The sequence below is a fragment of the Melanostigma gelatinosum genome (genome assembly GCF_949748355.1).
Source record: "Melanostigma gelatinosum genome assembly, chromosome: 9".
Taxonomy (NCBI): domain Eukaryota; kingdom Metazoa; phylum Chordata; class Actinopteri; order Perciformes; family Zoarcidae; genus Melanostigma; species Melanostigma gelatinosum.
In genome coordinates this window covers 641,697-660,945 of record NC_136642.1, presented here as the reverse complement: position 1 = coordinate 660,945, position 19,249 = coordinate 641,697, and the positions used below count along the sequence as shown (strand labels likewise).

The window sequence follows — 19,249 nt, the reverse complement described above, 5'->3', positions numbered from 1 at the left end:
GTAATCTTGGGATTTTCTTTGATCGATCCATGTCGTTTGACCCTCATGTTAAGCAGCTGTCCAGGTCATGTTTCTTCCATCTAAGAAATATCAGTAAACTGAGATCTGTATTATCAACACCTGAATTAGAGATGATCATACACACATTTATCTCTTCACGCATTGACTACTGCAACTCACTTTTCACATCACTCAGTGTATCTGCTCTTAACCGTCTGCAGGTCATCCAAAACGCTGCCGCCAGATTACTCACCAGGACAAACCGACGGTCTCACATCACCCCCGTACTCCGATCTCTCCACTGGCTCCCTGTAGCATCTCGGATACACTTTAACATTCTCACCATCACTTACAGAGCACTTCACGGTCAGGCTCCGGCTTATGTAGCTGATCTACTTCACCCATATTCACCCGCCCGCACTCTCAGGTCAAACGCTCCAGGTCTTCTGTCCCACGCACACGATGTAAGAGCCGTGGTGACCGAGCCTTTGAGGCAGTGGCCCCGTGGTGACCGAGCCTTTGAGGCAGTGGCCCCGTGGTGACCGAGCCTTTGAGGCAGTGGCCCCGTGGTGACCGAGCCTTTGAGGCAGTGGCCCCGAGGCTCTGGAATGCTCTGCCTGCAACTCTGCGCCTCGCAGATACTGTGGATACTTTTAAAAGCCAGCTCAAAACCCACCTGTTTAGGCTGGCGTTTGTGTAAAAGTAAACTCATGTCCTAGACCTGCTCTTAAAATATGTTTTACATTTTTATTTTATTTTTTATTTTCTCTATGTATGTCATTTATTGACCCTAGGGTCACATTGTGTTTTTTATGCTTTTAAATGTCTGCTCTGTTAAGCACTTTGTGATGTTATGTCTGTGAAAAGCGCTCTATAAATAAAATTCATTCATTCATTCATTTATTTTTTTCTCTTCCAGTTGTTTTCAGCTGAAAGCTAATGCTAAGCTAACAGCGCCCTCTGCTGGAGGAGTCAGCTCATCAACATTAAACTGAATTCTTCACTTTTCACCCCAGAAACAGATTAATAAATAAAGCAGATAAATAAATGTGAACTTTAAGAGAATGAATATTAAACAAGAGATTGTATTGTCAAGAAATCTGTTCATTTACTTCATTAATAGCTTAACACGGGTTAATTTATGTTTCTATCTAATATCTAAGAATACAATGTTTACAATGGCATCTAATTATTATTGTTATCATTTGTGAATTTATAGAATATCAAAAACTTTACTTCCTGCTGCTCTTAGCGTCACAGTTGTCGTTGTTGTTAGCATCAGCTACTGCTAGCCTGCCTTTAGCAGAGTGTTAGCAGTGCTAGCTAGCACTGCTAACACTCTGTGAATCAATAACTGATGTAAGATCGATACGTTTCAATAAGTGACGTGTTTAATGGAGCAGCTATTACATTAGCTACTTGCTAACTGATGACTGTTGTTGACTCGGTTGCCATGGCAACATGAGGACGGGACAATACAAAGGAGACAAATTAAAAATTAAAAAGGATAAACTGAATAAATGATCCACAAAATATATATCATGTTAGTTATAGTTTCACAAACACTTACGTTATCATAAATGTTTATTTAAACGACAGAAAATACACAAACTACATGGACCACAATCCAACGCGACAACGTTCCAGCCAATGGGCGGAGCGGCCTGGTCGTTCGGCCAATCAGAGAGCGGCGGGAGCTTTTCAAACTGCGGACCGGAAGCAGCTGCGAGCAGTTAGAACCGGGAGGAAGAAGAACCGGAGAGTTTGAGACGTTTTTTACGGTTTGAATTGACGGCTGAGAAACTTCCCGTCGGTCTGATTCACGGAGTTAACTCTCCCACCGGAGACACGGAGACAACATGGCGGATTCATCCGGACGATGTGAGTCAAACCTTCTTCTTCATGTTTCACCGAAACAACAATAAAACGTGTTTAATGTTTTTATGGTCCGATGAATAATCGTGACACGTGCTCTTATTGATCTGATCAGATCGGATGACGTTTTCACTTTATTAACATGAATTATTCCAAACATCACAGAAACATGTGGATTCTTTATTCTTCATGTACAAACAACAAACACTTAAAACCGAATATTACTGTTTCATGTCTGACAGATTCAGACTGACTAGTATTTCATCTAAATCAGGGGTCAGCCCAAGACCCCTGACCTCTACCTCGTGACGGGCATCTACCTGTTGAGAAAAAGACTGTCCAGACCAGGGGCGTCTCTAGGATTCACAGAAAGGGGGCTTAGCCCCAAGGGGAGTGTGTCATGTTTGAAAATCCATCGTTTCAGACAGTTCATCGACTGGTTCAATCAGAAGAGTGTGATTCTGCTCTGTAGTTCTGCTTGCATTCAGTATATGACAACACAAGAGACAGAATTTCAGGGTCATAGTGAAATTTGACAACAGAAATATGAACTTTTCTCAAATAAAGAGAAATAATTTTCCTGCTTGTAAAGGAAAGACGGATAAACTAGCTTTCATATCCGCGTCCTAAATCCTAACTCTTAAAGGGACGCACACAATGGCTGCAGAATGGACCCGACAGGGTCAACTTTTGACTTGTTGACCTGTTTTATTATGAGCAGAAGGGAATAAGATGTTGATCAACATTTACATCTTGTTGTTCGTGTAGTTTTTACATACAGTGATATTTTATGCTCATTTGGACACTATCACTGAGATAAAGATGAACTCGTTCAGTGTCAAATATAACATTCAATGGAGAAAAACATGAACAACAAAAATAAAAGAACACATTTCAAGTACATCTTAGTTATGGAATGATAAATATTGTATGATGGGCTGAAATGGAAGGCACCCGATGCATTCACTAACCAAGTCAAACTAGGATTACAATGTAGAGACAAACTCTCCAGGACCAGATCCGGACAGGACTTTCTGCTTTCACCTGATCTTAATCAGTCTGAAGTTGCTTTCGCGTTGCCTATGGAGTCGGTCGATTGTGCACACGTCTCTTCAGTTGCATGCCCTTATAAGGAGCTGTCGGGGCGTTTCTGTGTGCAAACCCAGGTGCACGAGAACGCGAGTTCAATTTAAGAATCCTCATTCGGGGAGCACAGCTGAGGACACTTCGGCTGTAAGAACCCATTTTCAGGCGTTCGTGAATCAGGCGGAGATCTTTTCTGACGTTGGTCTTCCGAAGTCCGTAAAACATTTCAGAAGACACTCCAGAAACTGTTGGGGAATGAGGCCCAATGTGTTTCTGAATTTATTTTAATTCTATTTTGGAGCGACAGGGAAAGTCTCCGCGATCGACGGGTTGGCGACCGCTGATCGTGTGTGTGTTCCAGATGAGCGTCTGACAGCAGAGCAGATGGATGAACAGAGGATCCAGAATGTGGCCTATCAGTACCTCTGCAGGCTGGAGGAGGCTAAGAGGTCAGTAAAGTCCACTCAGACCTGGTCCAGGTCCACACTGAACTGGTTCTTCTTCTTTGGCGGCTCATACATAATTTCACTGTGTTGTGTCACATATGACATCACCTGTGACATCACTTCCTCAGGTGGATGGAGGCGTGTCTGGGGGAGGAGCTTCCTGCTCCCACTGAGCTGGAGGAGGCTCTGAGGAACGGAGTGGTTCTGGCTAAACTGGGTCATCGATTCGCTCCGAAGGCCGTCAATGTGAAGAAGATCTACGACCCGGACCAGCTCCGGTACCAGGTCTATAACACACACACACACACTAACCAGGACCAGGTCTATAACACACACACACACTAACCAGGACCAGCTCCGGTACCAGGTCTACAACACACACACACACTAACCAGGACCAGCTCCGGTACCAGGTCTACAACACACACACACACTAACCAGGACCAGCTCCGGTACCAGGTCTATAACACACACACACACACACACTAACCAGGACCAGCTCCGGTACCAGGTCTACAACACACACACACACACACACACACACTAACCAGGACCAGCTCCGGTACCAGGTCTACAACACACACACACACACACACACTAACCAGGACCAGCTCTGGTACCAGGTCTATAACACACACATATTAAAACACAATATTTACACACAGTGTGTGAACACACGCAGTGAACGTGTCACTAATCAGCTGTTATTGATCATCAGGCGGTCGGTCTTCAATTCCGTCACACTGACAACATCAACCACTGGAGGATCGCCATGACGACACTCGGCCTGCCAGCGGTCAGTGATCAGAGTATTGACCAGAGTATTGATCAGAGTATTGATCTATTGATCACTGGTTGTTGTTGTTTTCAGATCTTTTATCCAGAAACTACAGACGTCTACGACAAGAAGAACATGCCGAGAGCTGTTTACTGTATCCACGCACTCAGGTGAGCTCACCTGTCCGTCTCTACACTTGTCTGTCTCCACATCTTTCTGTTAACAGCCCGTCTCTCTCTCTACCTGTCTCTCTGCAGCCTGTACCTGTACAGACTGGGTCTGGCTCCTCAGATCCACGACCTCGATGGAAAAGTCAAGTTCACAGGTGGATATGATTCCTTACAGTCGGACAGTCGGACAGACAGACAGTCGGACAGACAGACAGTCGGACGGACGGACGGACGGACGGACGGACAATTGTCTGTCACGATAATTAAATAAACAGATTTAAGGGAACTTAATCAATCATGTTTATTTATGTTAATAATGCAATACAAATTAATATCAGCTGATGAATAATGATCAGTGTGCGTAGCATCAACAGATAGGAGCGTAGCATCAACAGATAGGAGCGTAGCATCAACAGATAGGAGCGTAGCATCAACAGATAGGAGCGTAGCATCAACAGATAGGAGCGTAGCATCAACAGATAGGAGCGTAGCATCAACAGATAGGAGCGTAGCATCAACAGATAGGAGCGTAGCATCAACAGATAGGAGCGTAGCATCAACAGATAGGAGCGTGGCATCAACAGATAGGAGCGTGGCATCAACAGATAGGAGCGTAGCATCAACAGATAGGAGCGTAGCATCAACAGATAGGAGCGTAGCATCAACAGATAGGAGCGTGGCATCAACAGATAGGAGCGTGGCATCAACCGATAGGAGCGTAGCATCAACAGATAGGAGCGTAGCATCTACCGATAGGAGCGTAGCATCAACAGATAGGAGCGTGGCATCAACCGATAGGAGCGTAGCATCAACAGATAGGAGCGTAGCATCAACAGATAGGAGCGTAGCATCAACAGATAGGAGCGTGGCATCAACAGATAGGAGCGTGGCATCAACCGATAGGAGCGTAGCATCAACAGATAGGAGCGTAGCATCAACAGATAGGAGCGTAGCATCAACAGATAGGAGCGTAGCATCAACAGATAGCAGCGTGGCATCAACAGATAGGAGCGTAGCATCAACAGATAGGAGCGTAGCATCAACAGATAGGAGCGTAGCATCAACAGATAGGAGCGTGGCATCAACAGATAGGAGCGTAGCATCAACAGATAGGAGCGTGGCATCAACAGATAGGAGCGTAGCATCAACAGATAGGAGCGTAGCATCAACAGATAGGAGCGTGGCATCAACAGATAGGAGCGTAGCATCAACAGATAGGAGCGTGGCATCAACAGATAGGAGCGTAGCATCAACAGATAGGAGCGTAGCATCAACAGATAGGAGCGTGGCATCAACAGATAGGAGCGTAGCATCAACAGATAGGAGCGTAGCATCAACAGATAGGAGCGTGGCATCAACAGATAGGAGCGTGGCATCAACAGATAGGAGCGTAGCATCAACAGATAGGAGCGTGGCATCAACAGATAGGAGCGTAGCATCAACAGATAGGAGCGTGGCATCAACCGATAGGAGCGTAGCATCAACAGATAGGAGCGTGGCATCAACAGATAGGAGCGTGGCATCAACAGATAGGAGCGTAGCATCAACAGATAGGAGCGTAGCATCAACAGATAGGAGCGTAGCATCAACAGATAGGAGCGTAGCATCAACAGATAGGAGCGTAGCATCAACAGATAGGAGCGTGACATCAACCGATAGGAGCGTAGCATCAACAGATAGGAGCGTAGCATCAACAGATAGGAGCGTAGCATCAACAGATAGGAGCGTAGCATCAACAGATAGGAGCGTGGCATCAACCGATAGGAGCGTAGCATCAACAGATAGGAGCGTGGCATCAACCGATAGGAGCGTAGCATCAACAGATAGGAGCGTAGCATCAACAGATAGGAGCGTGGCATCAACCGATAGGAGCGTGGCATCAACAGATAGGAGCGTGGCATCAACCGATAGGAGCGTGGCATCAACAGATAGGAGCGTAGCATCAACAGATAGGAGCGTAGCATCAACAGATAGGAGCGTGGCATCAACCGATAGGAGCGTAGCATCAACAGATAGGAGCGTAGCATCAACAGATAGGAGCGTAGCATCAACAGATAGGAGCGTAGCATCAACAGATAGGAGCGTAGCATCAACCGATAGGAGCGTAGCATCAACAGATAGGAGCGTAGCATCAACAGATAGGAGCGTAGCATCAACAGATAGGAGCGTAGCATCAACAGATAGGAGCGTAGCATCAACAGATAGGAGCGTGGCATCAACAGATAGGAGCGTAGCATCAACAGATAGGAGCGTGGCATCAACAGATAGGAGCGTGGCATCAACAGATAGGAGCGTAGCATCAACAGATAGGAGCGTAGCATCAACCGATAGGAGCGTAGCATCAACAGATAGGAGCGTAGCATCAACAGATAGGAGCGTAGCATCAACAGATAGGAGCGTAGCATCAACAGATAGGAGCGTAGCATCAACAGATAGGAGCGTAGCATCAACAGATAGGAGCGTGGCATCAACAGATAGGAGCGTGGCATCAACAGATAGGAGCGTGGCATCAACAGATAGGAGCGTAGCATCAACAGATAGGAGCGTAGCATCAACAGATAGGAGCGTAGCATCAACAGATAGGAGCGTAGCATCAACAGATAGGAGCGTAGCATCAACAGATAGGAGCGTGGCATCAACAGATAGGAGCGTGGCATCAACAGATAGGAGCGTAGCATCAACAGATAGGAGCGTAGCATCAACCGATAGGAGCGTGGCATCAACAGATAGGAGCGTAGCATCAACAGATAGGAGCGTAGCATCAACAGATAGGAGCGTAGCATCAACAGATAGGAGCGTAGCATCAACAGATAGGAGCGTAGCATCAACAGATAGGAGCGTGGCATCAACCGATAGGAGCGTAGCATCAACAGATAGGAGCGTGGCATCAACCGATAGGAGCGTAGCATCAACAGATAGGAGCGTAGCATCAACAGATAGGAGCGTGGCATCAACCGATAGGAGCGTGGCATCAACAGATAGGAGCGTAGCATCAACAGATAGGAGCGTGGCATCAACCGATAGGAGCGTGGCATCAACCGATAGGAGCGTAGCATCAACAGATAGGAGCGTAGCATCAACAGATAGGAGCGTGGCATCAACCGATAGGAGCGTGGCATCAACCGATAGGAGCGTAGCATCAACAGATAGGAGCGTAGCATCAACAGATAGGAGCGTGGCATCAACCGATAGGAGCGTGGCATCAACAGATAGGAGCGTGGCATCAACAGATAGGAGCGTGGCATCAACCGATAGGAGCGTAGCATCAACAGATAGGAGCGTAGCATCAACAGATAGGAGCGTAGCATCAACAGATAGGAGCGTAGCATCAACAGATAGGAGCGTAGCATCAACAGATAGGAGCGTGGCATCAACAGATAGGAGCGTGGCATCAACAGATAGGAGCGTGGCATCAACAGATAGGAGCGTGGCATCAACCGATAGGAGCGTGGCATCAACCGATAGGAGCGTAGCATCAACAGATAGGAGCGTGGCATCAACCGATAGGAGCGTGGCATCAACAGATAGGAGCGTGGCATCAACCGATAGGAGCGTAGCATCAACAGATAGGAGCGTAGCATCAACAGATAGGAGCGTAGCATCAACAGATAGGAGCGTAGCATCAACGGATAGGAGCGTAGCATCAACGGATAGGAGCGTAGCATCAACGGATAGGAGCGTAGCATCAACGGATAGGAGCGTAGCATCAACGGATAGGAGCGTAGCATCAACGGATAGGAGCGTAGCATCAACGGATAGGAGCGTAGCATCAACCGATAGGAGCGTAGCATCAACAGATAGGAGCGTGGCATCAACAGATAGGAGCGTAGCATCAACAGATAGGAGCGTAGCATCAACAGATAGGAGCGTAGCATCAACCGATAGGAGCGTAGCATCAACAGATAGGAGCGTGGCATCAACAGATAGGAGCGTGGCATCAACAGATAGGAGCGTAGCATCAACAGATAGGAGCGTAGCATCAACAGATAGGAGCGTGGCATCAACAGATAGGAGCGTGGCATCAACAGATAGGAGCGTGGCATCAACAGATAGGAGCGTGGCATCAACAGATAGGAGCGTGGCATCAACAGATAGGAGCGTGGCATCAACAGATAGGAGCGTGGCATCAACAGATAGGAGCGTGGCATCAACAGATAGGAGCGTGGCATCAACAGATAGGAGCGTGGCATCAACAGATAGGAGCGTGGCATCAACAGATAGGAGCGTGGCATCAACAGATAGGAGCGTAGCATCAACAGATAGGAGCGTAGCATCAACAGATAGGAGCGTAGCATCAACAGATAGGAGCGTAGCATCAACAGATAGGAGCGTAGCATCAACAGATAGGAGCGTAGCATCAACAGATAGGAGCGTAGCATCAACAGATAGGAGCGTAGCATCAACCGATAGGAGCGTGGCATCAACAGATAGGAGCGTAGCATCAACTGATAGGAGCGTAGCATCAACAGATAGGAGCGTAGCATCAACAGATAGGAGCGTAGCATCAACTGATAGGAGCGTAGCATCAACAGATAGGAGCGTAGCATCAACAGATAGGAGCGTGGCATTGTTGTGGCAAAATGACGAGAAAGGCGGCGAACTGGAGTTGCAACCAGCGTGAATTGTTTTAATGCATATTCGTCAACATCACACGAACTTGGCATATCGAAACAAATTCAAAATCTTACTGTCCTCAGATCACTTTTATAGTCAAATTTCACGCCCCTTTAGCTGTGTTCCATCAATCAAACCTGTCTGTTGAATCAAAACAGGACACATCTGGACTCCATGTAGTGATGCTATTTTGACCTCTTGCCCTCTGATAGGACACGGCCCCAAGTACGGAAATGTTTTGGTACACTTGAGAGATTAATTACTTTTTGTCTGGCGCCGATCATCCTTTCCCACGAACGTTTTGTGAGAACCAAATGTGTGTTACATAACACGTTATATTAACTGTTTACGTGTGAGCCCAAATGAGTTCAGTTCAATTCAAGTTCAATTCAAAGTTAGGATGATTTTCTTCAACAGCATCAACCGATAGGTGCGTAGCATTAACCTGTGTGTGTGTGTTCAGAGGAGGAGATCAACAACATGAAGTCAGAGTTGGAGAAATATGGAATCCAGATGCCGGCGTTCAACAAGATCGGAGGACTTCTGGCCAATGAGCTGTCAGAGGACGAGGCTGCAGGTAGAGAGAGAGAAGATGTGATTGGCTGTGAGCTCACACCGTGGATGAGGAGGCGGTAACTCTGTTTTCCCATCAGGCCATGCAGCGGTGATCGCCATCAATGAGGCGGTAGACAGAGGTCATCTGGAGGTGACGGCGGAGGCTCTGAGGAACCCTAACGCCCTGATCACTGACCTGCAGGAGGCGCTGCTGAGCGCCTATCAGGAGGTGCTGCAGCAGGCCAAAGCCAGGAAGAAGGAGAAGGCAGCCAATAGGGTGAGAGACCAGACTGCTCTCTGACCAATCAGAAAACTCTGTCTGTAGTCCAGCTGTGTTTAATGTGTGTGTGTGTGTGTCAGTGTGGAGATCAAGAGGAGAAAGATATCTACGAAGAGTTTCTGACTCGGAGAGAAATTCAGAACAACATCAACCTCGTGAACGGTGAGTTTGTCTCCTCACCTCTCCGTCTCCTCACCTCTCCGTCTCCTCACCTGTCCGTCTCCTCACCTGCCCGTCTCCTCACCTGTCCGTCTCCTCACCTGTCCGTCTCCTCACCTGTCCGTCTCCTCACCTGTCCGTCTCCTCACCTCTCCGTCTCCTCACCTCTCCGTCTCCTCACCTCTCCGTCTCCTCACCTCTCCGTCTCCTCACCTCTCCGTCTCCTCACCTGTCCGTCTCCTCACCTGTCCGTCTCCTCACCTGCCCGTCTCCTCACCTCTCCGTCTCCTCACCTCTCCGTCTCCTCACCTCTCCGTCTCCTCACCTGTCCGTCTCCTCACCTGTCCGTCTCCTCACCTGCCCGTCTCCTCACCTGCCCGTCTCCTCACCTGCCCGTCTCCTCACCTGTCCGTCTCCTCACCTGTCCGTCTCCTCACCTGTCCGTCTCCTCACCTGTCCCTCTCCTCACCTGTCCGTCTCCTCACCTGCCCGTCTCCTCACCTGTCCGTCTCCTCACCTGCCCGTCTCCTCACCTCTCCGTCTCCTCACCTCTCCGTCTCCTCACCTCTCCGTCTCCTCACCTGTCCGTCTCCTCACCTGCCCGTCTCCTCACCTGCCCGTCTCCTCACCTGCCCGTCTCCTCACCTGTCCGTCTCCTCACCTGTCCGTCTCCTCACCTGTCCGTCTCCTCACCTGTCCCTCTCCTCACCTGTCCGTCTCCTCACCTGTCCGTCTCCTCACCTCTCCGTCTGCTCACCTCTCCGTCTGCTCACCTGTCCGTCTCCTCACCTGCCCGTCTCCTCACCTGTCCGTCTCCTCACCTGCCCGTCTCCTCACCTCTCCGTCTCCTCACCTCTCCGTCTCCTCACCTCTCCGTCTCCTCACCTGTCCGTCTCCTCACCTGCCCGTCTCCTCACCTGCCCGTCTCCTCACCTGCCCGTCTCCTCACCTGTCCGTCTCCTCACCTGTCCGTCTCCTCACCTGTCCGTCTCCTCACCTGTCCGTCTCCTCACCTGTCCCTCTCCTCACCTGTCCGTCTCCTCACCTGTCCGTCTCCTCACCTGTCCGTCTCCTCACCTGTCCGTCTCCTCACCTGTCCCTCTCCTCACCTGTCCCTCTCCTCACCTGTCCGTCTCCTCACATGCCCGTCTCCTCACCTGTCCGTCTCCTCACCTCTCCGTCTCCTCACCTGTCCGTCTCCTCACCTCTCCGTCTCCTCACCTGTCCGTCTGCTCACCTGTCCGTCTCCTCACCTGCCCGTCTGCTCACCTGTCCGTCTCCTCACCTCTCCGTCTCCTCACCTGTCCGTCTCCTCACCTCTCCGTCTCCTCACCTCTCCGTCTGCTCACCTGCCCGTCTCCTCACCTGCCCGTCTCCTCACCTGCCCGTCTCCTCACCTGTCCGTCTCCTCACCTGTCCGTCTCCTCACCTCTCCGTCTCCTCACCTGCCCGTCTCCTCACCTGTCCGTCTCCTCACCTGTCCGTCTGCTCACCTGCCCGTCTCCTCACCTGCCCGTCTCCTCACCTGCCCGTCTCCTCACCTGCCCGTCTCCTCACCTGTCCGTCTCCTCACCTCTCCGTCTCCTCACCTGCCCGTCTGCTCACCTGTCCGTCTCCTCACCTGTCCGTCTCCTCACCTGCCCGTCTCCTCACCTGCCCGTCTCCTCACCTGTCCGTCTCCTCACCTCTCCGTCTCCTCACCTGCCCGTCTCCTCACCTGCCCGTCTCCTCACCTGTCCGTCTCCTCACCTGTCCGTCTCCTCACCTGCCCGTCTCCTCACCTGCCCGTCTCCTCACCTGTCCGTCTCCTCACCTGTCCGTCTCCTCACCTGTCCGTCTGCTCACCTGTCTGTCTCCTCACCTGTCCGTCTCCTCACCTGTCCGTCTCCTCACCTGTCCGTCTCCTCACCTGCCCGTCTCCTCACCTGTCCGTCTCCTCACCTGTCCGTCTCCTCACCTGTCCGTCTCCTCACCTGTCCGTCTCCTCACCTGTCCGTCTGCTCACCTGCCCGTCTCCTCACCTGTCCGTCTCCTCACCTGTCCGTCTCCTCACCTGTCCGTCTCCTCACCTGCCCGTCTCCTCACCTGTCCGTCTCCTCACCTGTCCGTCTCCTCACCTGTCCGTCTCCTCACCTGTCCGTCTCCTCACCTGTCCGTCTCCTCACCTGCCCGTCTCCTCACCTGTCCGTCTCCTCACCTGTCCGTCTCCTCACCTGTCCGTCTCCTCACCTGTCCGTCTCCTCACCTGCCCGTCTCCTCACCTGTCCGTCTGCTCACCTGCCCGTCTCCTCACCTGTCCGTCTCCTCACCTGCCCGTCTCCTCACCTGTCCGTCTCCTCACCTGTCCGTCTCCTCACCTCTCCGTCTGCTCACCTGTCTGTCTCCTCACCTGTCCGTCTCCTATATATATTTATAATATAAAGATTGATGATCTCTCCCTCAGTCCGGTCTGCGGTGGAGCAGGTGGATGAAGCTTTGGACTCTGCAGATGAACTGGCTCTGCTCTCCGCTCTGCAGCTACCATGTTTGGCCCTCAGGGGCCTGCGTACTGACAACGGGCCCTGGTACCTGGACCAGCTGTCAGCAGACCGCCAGCAGAACGCCCTGGTACTCATACAAATACTGAAACACACAGAAATACAACAACATATTTTAACCTCATCGGATAAAACACTTCAGTGTGGAAACAAAATTAAAGTTGATCTGGTTTAACCTCTGACCCCAGGATGAGGGATGTGTGGATCCTCTGGAGCCTGAAGAGCTACAGGAAGGTGTGACCATCGTCAACCAGGACGCCCAGAGAGCCAGAACCAGTAAGTCACACACCTGGGCCTATCCCAGTCCATACTGGACTAACACCACTTCAACGCACTACAGGTACCCTGACACCACTTACTGTGTGTGTGTGTGTGTGTGTGTGTGTGTGTGTGTGTGTGTGTGTGTGTGTGTGTGTGTGTGTGTGTGTGTGTGTGTGTGTGTGTGTGTGTGTGTGTGTGTGTGTGTGTGTGTGTGTGTGTGTGTGTGTGTGTGTGTGTGTGTGTGTCAGTGAATGCAGCGGTGCAGAGTGTTAATGCCTCGCTGCGTCTCAGTGACCCCCGACGCACCGTGAGCTGCCTGATGACCGCTGACCTCCAGCTTCCAGAAGTGTTTCCATTCGCTGCGACTCTTTATCACAGAGAGCTGCAGCTGCTGCAGAGACAGACCGCCCAGGTACACTTGACGCGCACCTGACGCGCACCTGAGGTACACCTGAGGTACACCTGAGGCACACCTGAGGCGCACCTGAGGTACACCTGAGGTGCACCTGAAGTACACCTGAAGTACACCTGAGGTACACCTGAGGCGCACCTGAGGTGCACCTGAGGTGCACCTGAAGTACACCCTCCACTTTATTTTTTATATCCACCAGGAGCATCAAAGTTCTGATCCTGGACCAGAGACATAATCAATAATATGAATGCCGTTTTAATGAGTGTTTCCTGTCTGTCTCTACCAGGGGGAGCTGCAGCAGGAGGAGCTGTTTGTTGCCGTGGAGATGCTGTCAGCCGTCGCTCTCGTCAATCAGGCGTTGGAAGCGGGGGAGCTGCAGCAGTTCAGCTCGTCATTGGTCAGTCCGTCAGCAGGACTCTCTGATGTGGACCACGCCCTGCTGGACAGGTACGACTCCTTCGACCTGATCCTCTCTATATACATATCAATGAAATGTAAACCGGTACGTTTGTAACAGGAATGTAAAGGTGGTGGTGATGATGTCACCGTCAGGTACTTTGAGTGTCTGGTTGCAGCAGTGAAGCAGCAGGTGAGCAGAGATCTGCTGACCTGGAATCAGCTGCAGGAAGGAATCAACTCGGTCAACAACTCAGTGCAGGACGAACACCAACGTAAGCAAAATACACCTCCACCTGACCTCTGTGTGACCTCCACCTGACCTCTGTGTGACCTCCACCTGACCTCTGTGTGACCTCCAGAGCTGCTGTCTGTCGGCCTGGTGAACGAGGCGGTGCTGAGAGGAGACGCTCAGAAGCTGCTGTCTGCGCTGCTGCTGCCCTCCTGTGGTGTGGAGGAGGTTCTACCTGCCAACACCTGCAGATACCTGAGCCTGCTGACCAGAACCAGGCATCACAAAGCTCAGGTAGCCGATCGCAGGCGGCCAATCACAGCTAAACAGGGATTCAAACCGACATCTCCGACTTGAACTTGATCTTTAACGTTGAGTTGATTTGAGTGAACCTGAATTTTTTTCTGTTTTGTCCAATCAGGTGAGCAGACAGCCAGGAGCTGAGCTGTGGTTGGCTGATGTCCAGGAGGCAGTGAAGAGAGCCAATCAGCAGAGTCAGAAAACGCTGAAGAGTGAGTCCTGGTCTTTATTGATCACAGCTTGTTGTTATTATTTGAGTGTAATTATTCTGTTGCTCCATGAATGTGTGTTGTTGTTATTAATGGTGGTGTGTGTGTCTCTCAGTGTGTCTGTCAGTAGCTGCAGTGAATCAGGCTGTGAAGGAGAACAAAGTGAACCAGACTCTCCGTGTCCTGAGTTTACCTGAAGTCCAGCTGCAGGGCGTCGATCCCTCGTGTGCTGCAGATTACCAGAGAGAGCTGTACGGCCTGCTGACGGACAGGACGCGCTCAGGTACGACCGACCGCTTCACTTCATCTCACCTGATGAGAACAAAAACATCTAGAGCTGTAAACGTTGTCCGTTTGTGTTCAGGAGACAACAGGAGTCCGTGGGTTCGAGTCCGGCTGGACGACGGCTCGTTTTACTACCTGCACCTGAACAGACTGGAGGGCACCTGGGAGGAGCCCAACGGCTTCATCAACAACAGTGTGTTCCTCGACCGGCCCCAGATACAGGTGAGATGCACACACACACCTGAGGGTCAGGTTCTACTACAGGTACAGTCACACCTGCAGTGGAGACCATGTGACATCATGTGACCTCCTTACAGGAAGTAGTCGGCAGCGTTTCAAACTCGCACAGTCGCAGCGTCCTTTGGAGGAGCAGCGAAGCCCTCGTCACTCGTCTGCAGGCGGTCAGTCGAGGGTTCCTGCTCAGACAGAAGCTGGAGGCTCGACGGCATTACCTGAGCAGTCAGACCCCTGCTGCCATCACCATCCAGGTGAGCTGATACTTCTACATGATGCTCACTGGTTTATACTGGATCATACTCACTGGTGTGAGCGGGTGTGTTCAGGCTCACTGGAGGAGGTTGGTCCAGCAGGAGACGTACAGACGCCGGCTGCAGCTTCTCTACATGAACTGGAGAGCTGTCGTCAAGGTAACGCCTGCCTGCCTCATGACTCAAACTACAGGTGATGTTTGAAGCCTCCAAGGTCTCACAAAGAAATGTCTGGACAGTTCATCTTCAAAAACACACAATTCAAATACCGGTAATAAGGAAATCATAGATTATATTTTTATAATCCTTATTGTTATTAATGAAGTATAATAATGAGCTTAGAGCTCGTGTTATGAAGTTAAACATCATAATTCATCTCTAATATCTGTTTTATATTAACGTGAAAACATCTTCAAACTACTGGATTTATTCAAGTTTATCACCAAAACTACATTTTACAGATGACATGTGAACACATCATGATAACGTTATAATGAACCTTCAGCCAGTACTCATGTTCACTGAGCAGAGCCTGAAGGCATCATAGTGTAACTGAAGTGAACCGCTGTTAGTTAGCCGTTAGCGGTGCTGCTAAAGTTACTAGCTCTCCTCTGATTGGTTGTTTACAATGAAACATGATCAGAGACTAGAAACACATGTTCTACTGAGTCAGTAAAACTTTATTTACACTCTGACGGTTAACGGTAAACTTTATTTACACTCTGACGGTTAACGGTAAACTTTATTTACACTCTGACGGTTAACGGTAAACTTTATTTACACTGTGACGGTTAACGGTAAACTTTATTTACACTGACGGTTAACGGTAAACTTTATTTACACTGTGACGGTTAACGGTAAACTTTATTTACACTGACGGTTAACGGTAAACTTTATTTACACTGTGACGGTTAACGGTAAACTTTATTTACACTGACGGTTAACGGTAAACTTTATTTACACTCTGATGGTTAACGGTAAACTTTATTTACACTGTGACGGTTAACGATAAACTTTATTTACACTGTGACGGTTAACGGTAAACTTTATTTACACTCTGACGGTTAACGGTAAACTTTATTTACACTCTGATGGTTAACGATAAACTTTATTTACACTCTGATGGTTAACGTTAAACTTTATTTACACTCTGATGGTTAACGATAAACTTTATTTACACTCTGATGGTTAACGGTAAACTTTATTTACACTGATGTTAACGGTAAACTTTATTTACACTGACGGTTAACGATAAACTTTATTTACACTGTGACGGTTAACGGTAAACTTTATTTACACTGTGATGGTTAACGGTAAACTTTATTTACACTCTGATGGTTAACGGTAAACTTTATTTACACTGTGACGGTTAACGATAAACTTTATTTACACTGTGACGGTTAACGGTAAACTTTATTTACACTCTGACGGTTAACGGTAAACTTTATTTACACTCTGATGGTTAACGATAAACTTTATTTACACTCTGATGGTTAACGTTAACCATCAGAGTGTAAATAAAGTTTAACGATAAACTTTATTTACACTCTGATGGTTAACGGTAAACTTTATTTACACTGATGTTAACGGTAAACTTTATTTACACTGACGGTTAACGATAAACTTTATTTACACTCTGACGGTTAACGGTAAACTTTATTTACACTGACGGTTAACGATAAACTTTATTTACACTCTGATGGTTAACGTTAAACTTTATTTACACTCTGATGGTTAACGGTAAACTTTATTTACACTCTGATGGTTAACGTTAAACTTTATTTACACTCTGATGGTTAACGTTAAACTTTATTTACACTCTGATGGTTAACGTTAAACTTTATTTACACTCTGATGGTTAACGTTAAACTTTATTTACACTCTGACGGTTAACGGTAAACTTTATTTACACTGATGGTTAACGATAAACTTTATTTACACTCTGATGGTTAACGTTAAACTTTATTTACACTCTGATGGTTAACGTTAAACTTTATTTACACTCTGATGGTTAACGATAAACTTTATTTACACTCTGATGGTTAACGTTAAACTTTATTTACACTCTGATGGTTAACGGTAAACTTTATTTACACTGACGGTTAACGATAAACTTTATTTACACTCTGATGGTTAACGTTAAACTTTATTTACACTCTGACGGTTAACGGTAAACTTTATTTACACTGATGGTTAACGTTAAACTTTATTTACACTCTGATGGTTAACGATAAATTTTATTTACACTCTGATGGTTAACGTTAAACTTTATTTACACTCTGATGGTTAACGTTAAACTTTATTTACACTCTGACGGTTAACGGTAAACTTTATTTACACTGATGGTTAACGTTAAACTTTATTTACACTCTGATGGTTAACGATAAACTTTATTTACACTCTGATGGTTAACGTTAAACTTTATTTACACTCTGATGGTTAACGGTAAACTTTATTTACACTCTGATGGTTAACGGTAAACTTTATTTACACTGTGACGGTTAACGTTTTTTATTCACAGATCCAGTCGTTTGTGAAGATGTGGTCTGCGAGGAGGAAATATCGAGCTCGACTGAGTTTCTTCAGAAGTCATGTGAGTCGTCCTGATTTCTCAGATTCACACTGTACTGTGTCCACACTTGGAACAGATCTGAGAAGTGTGTGTGTGTGTGTGTGTGTGTGTGTGTGTCCCCCACAGGTGGGTGCTGTCGTAAAGATCCAGGCCTTCTTCAGAGCCAACAGAGCTCGAGACCAGTACAGGATGCTGGGTGAGTTCACTAATGAGGGAACGCTAACGAGGGGTTACCTGTGATTGGAACAGCTGTGAGCATTAATGGCCCCTCCTCTCACCTGTCTCAGTGCACTCGGCCACACCCCCCCTGTCTGTGGTCAGGAAGTTTGTTCACCTGCTCGACCTGGGTGACGCCGACATCAGAGAGGAGGCGGAGCAACTGCGTCTGAGGGAGGAGGTGGTGAGGAGCATCCGCTTCAACCGACAGCTGGAGGCAGACCTGGACCTGATGGACCTGAAGATCGGCCTGCTGGTCCGAAACAGAGCCACACTGCAGGTAACTCACCTGTTAACAGGTAACTCACTGCTTAACAGGTAATTCCTACCCAGATTACATAAACCAGACCCCATCATGCCTTGTTAGTGGTTGTGTCCTCGTTAACGAAGCTCTCTCTTTAACAGGAAGTGGTGTCGCACTGTAAGAAGCTGACGAAGAAGAACAAGGAGCAGCTGTCAGACATGATGGACCTGGAGAGAAGTAAAGGACTAAAGGCTCTGAGCAGAGAGAGGAGGGAGCGACTGGAAGCCTACCAACACCTGTTGTACCTGCTGCAGGTGAGACACACACACACCTGTTGTACCTGCTGCAGGTGAGACACACACACACCTGTTGTACCTGCTGCAGGTGAGACACACACACACACCTGTTGTACCTGCTGCAGGTGAGACACACACACACCTGTTGTACCTGCTGCAGGTGAGACACACACACATCACCTGTTCTACCTGCTGCAGGTGAGACACACACACACACCTGTTGTACCTGCTGCAGGTGAGACACACACACATCACCTGTTCTACCTGCTGCAGGTGAGACACACACACATCACCTGTTGTACCTGCTGCAGGTGAGACACACACACATCACCTGTTCTACCTGCTGCAGGTGAGACACACACACACACCTGTTCTACCTGCTGCAGGTGAGACACACACACATCACCTGTTCTACCTGCTGCAGGTGAGACACACACACATCACCTGTTCTACCTGCTGCAGGTGAGACACACACACACACCTGTTGTACCTGCTGCAGGTGAGACACACACACATCACCTGTTCTACCTGCTGCAGGTGAGACACACACACATCACCTGTTGTACCTGCTGCAGGTGAGACACACACACACCTGTTGTACCTGCATATCTTAAGGGAGTGTGTGTTGTTTCAGACGCAGCCTCTCTACCTGGCTCAGCTGATCTTCCTGATGCCTCAGAGTCGCTCCACCTCCTTCATGGAGATGTTTGTGTTCAGTCTGTTTAACTACGGCTCCGACTGCAGAGAGGCCTTCCTGCTGCTGCAGCTGTTCACTGAGGCGCTGCGATACGAGATCAGGTGATGCACTCACAACACGCACACATTAACACGCACGCTG

The 19,249-nt window shown here is 48.7% G+C and overlaps 1 protein-coding gene across 3 annotated transcripts in view; it reads left to right on the top strand.

Moving 5' to 3' along the window:
• The first annotated feature begins 1,752 nt into the window (after window positions 1-1,752).
• iqgap3 (IQ motif containing GTPase activating protein 3) overlaps window positions 1,753-19,249 on the top strand; it is a 29,816-nt gene continuing 12,319 nt past the window's right edge. The window contains exons 1-24 of one of the 3 annotated variants that reach the window (XM_079275814.1): window positions 1,753-1,881; window positions 3,323-3,410; window positions 3,536-3,692; window positions 4,126-4,203; window positions 4,279-4,355; window positions 4,443-4,510; window positions 9,433-9,546; window positions 9,623-9,801; window positions 9,885-9,966; window positions 12,407-12,570; window positions 12,689-12,776; window positions 13,010-13,173; window positions 13,460-13,620; window positions 13,726-13,844; window positions 13,932-14,095; window positions 14,223-14,313; window positions 14,426-14,817; window positions 14,913-15,083; window positions 15,159-15,242; window positions 17,605-17,676; window positions 17,782-17,851; window positions 17,943-18,151; window positions 18,277-18,429; window positions 19,046-19,209. In XM_079275814.1, the coding sequence (XP_079131940.1) occupies window positions 1,860-1,881; window positions 3,323-3,410; window positions 3,536-3,692; window positions 4,126-4,203; window positions 4,279-4,355; window positions 4,443-4,510; window positions 9,433-9,546; window positions 9,623-9,801; window positions 9,885-9,966; window positions 12,407-12,570; window positions 12,689-12,776; window positions 13,010-13,173; window positions 13,460-13,620; window positions 13,726-13,844; window positions 13,932-14,095; window positions 14,223-14,313; window positions 14,426-14,817; window positions 14,913-15,083; window positions 15,159-15,242; window positions 17,605-17,676; window positions 17,782-17,851; window positions 17,943-18,151; window positions 18,277-18,429; window positions 19,046-19,209 (3,131 nt within the window). In that variant the 5' untranslated portion in view covers window positions 1,753-1,859. Of the gene's footprint in view, window positions 1,882-3,268; window positions 3,411-3,535; window positions 3,693-4,125; window positions 4,356-4,442; window positions 4,511-9,432; window positions 9,547-9,622; window positions 9,802-9,884; window positions 9,967-12,406; window positions 12,571-12,688; window positions 12,777-13,009; window positions 13,174-13,459; window positions 13,621-13,725; window positions 13,845-13,931; window positions 14,096-14,222; window positions 14,314-14,425; window positions 14,818-14,912; window positions 15,084-15,158; window positions 15,243-17,604; window positions 17,677-17,781; window positions 17,852-17,942; window positions 18,152-18,276; window positions 18,430-19,045; window positions 19,210-19,249 lie in introns of all 3 variants that reach the window. The other 2 variants (XM_079275812.1, XM_079275813.1) reach the window with 2 other exon arrangements.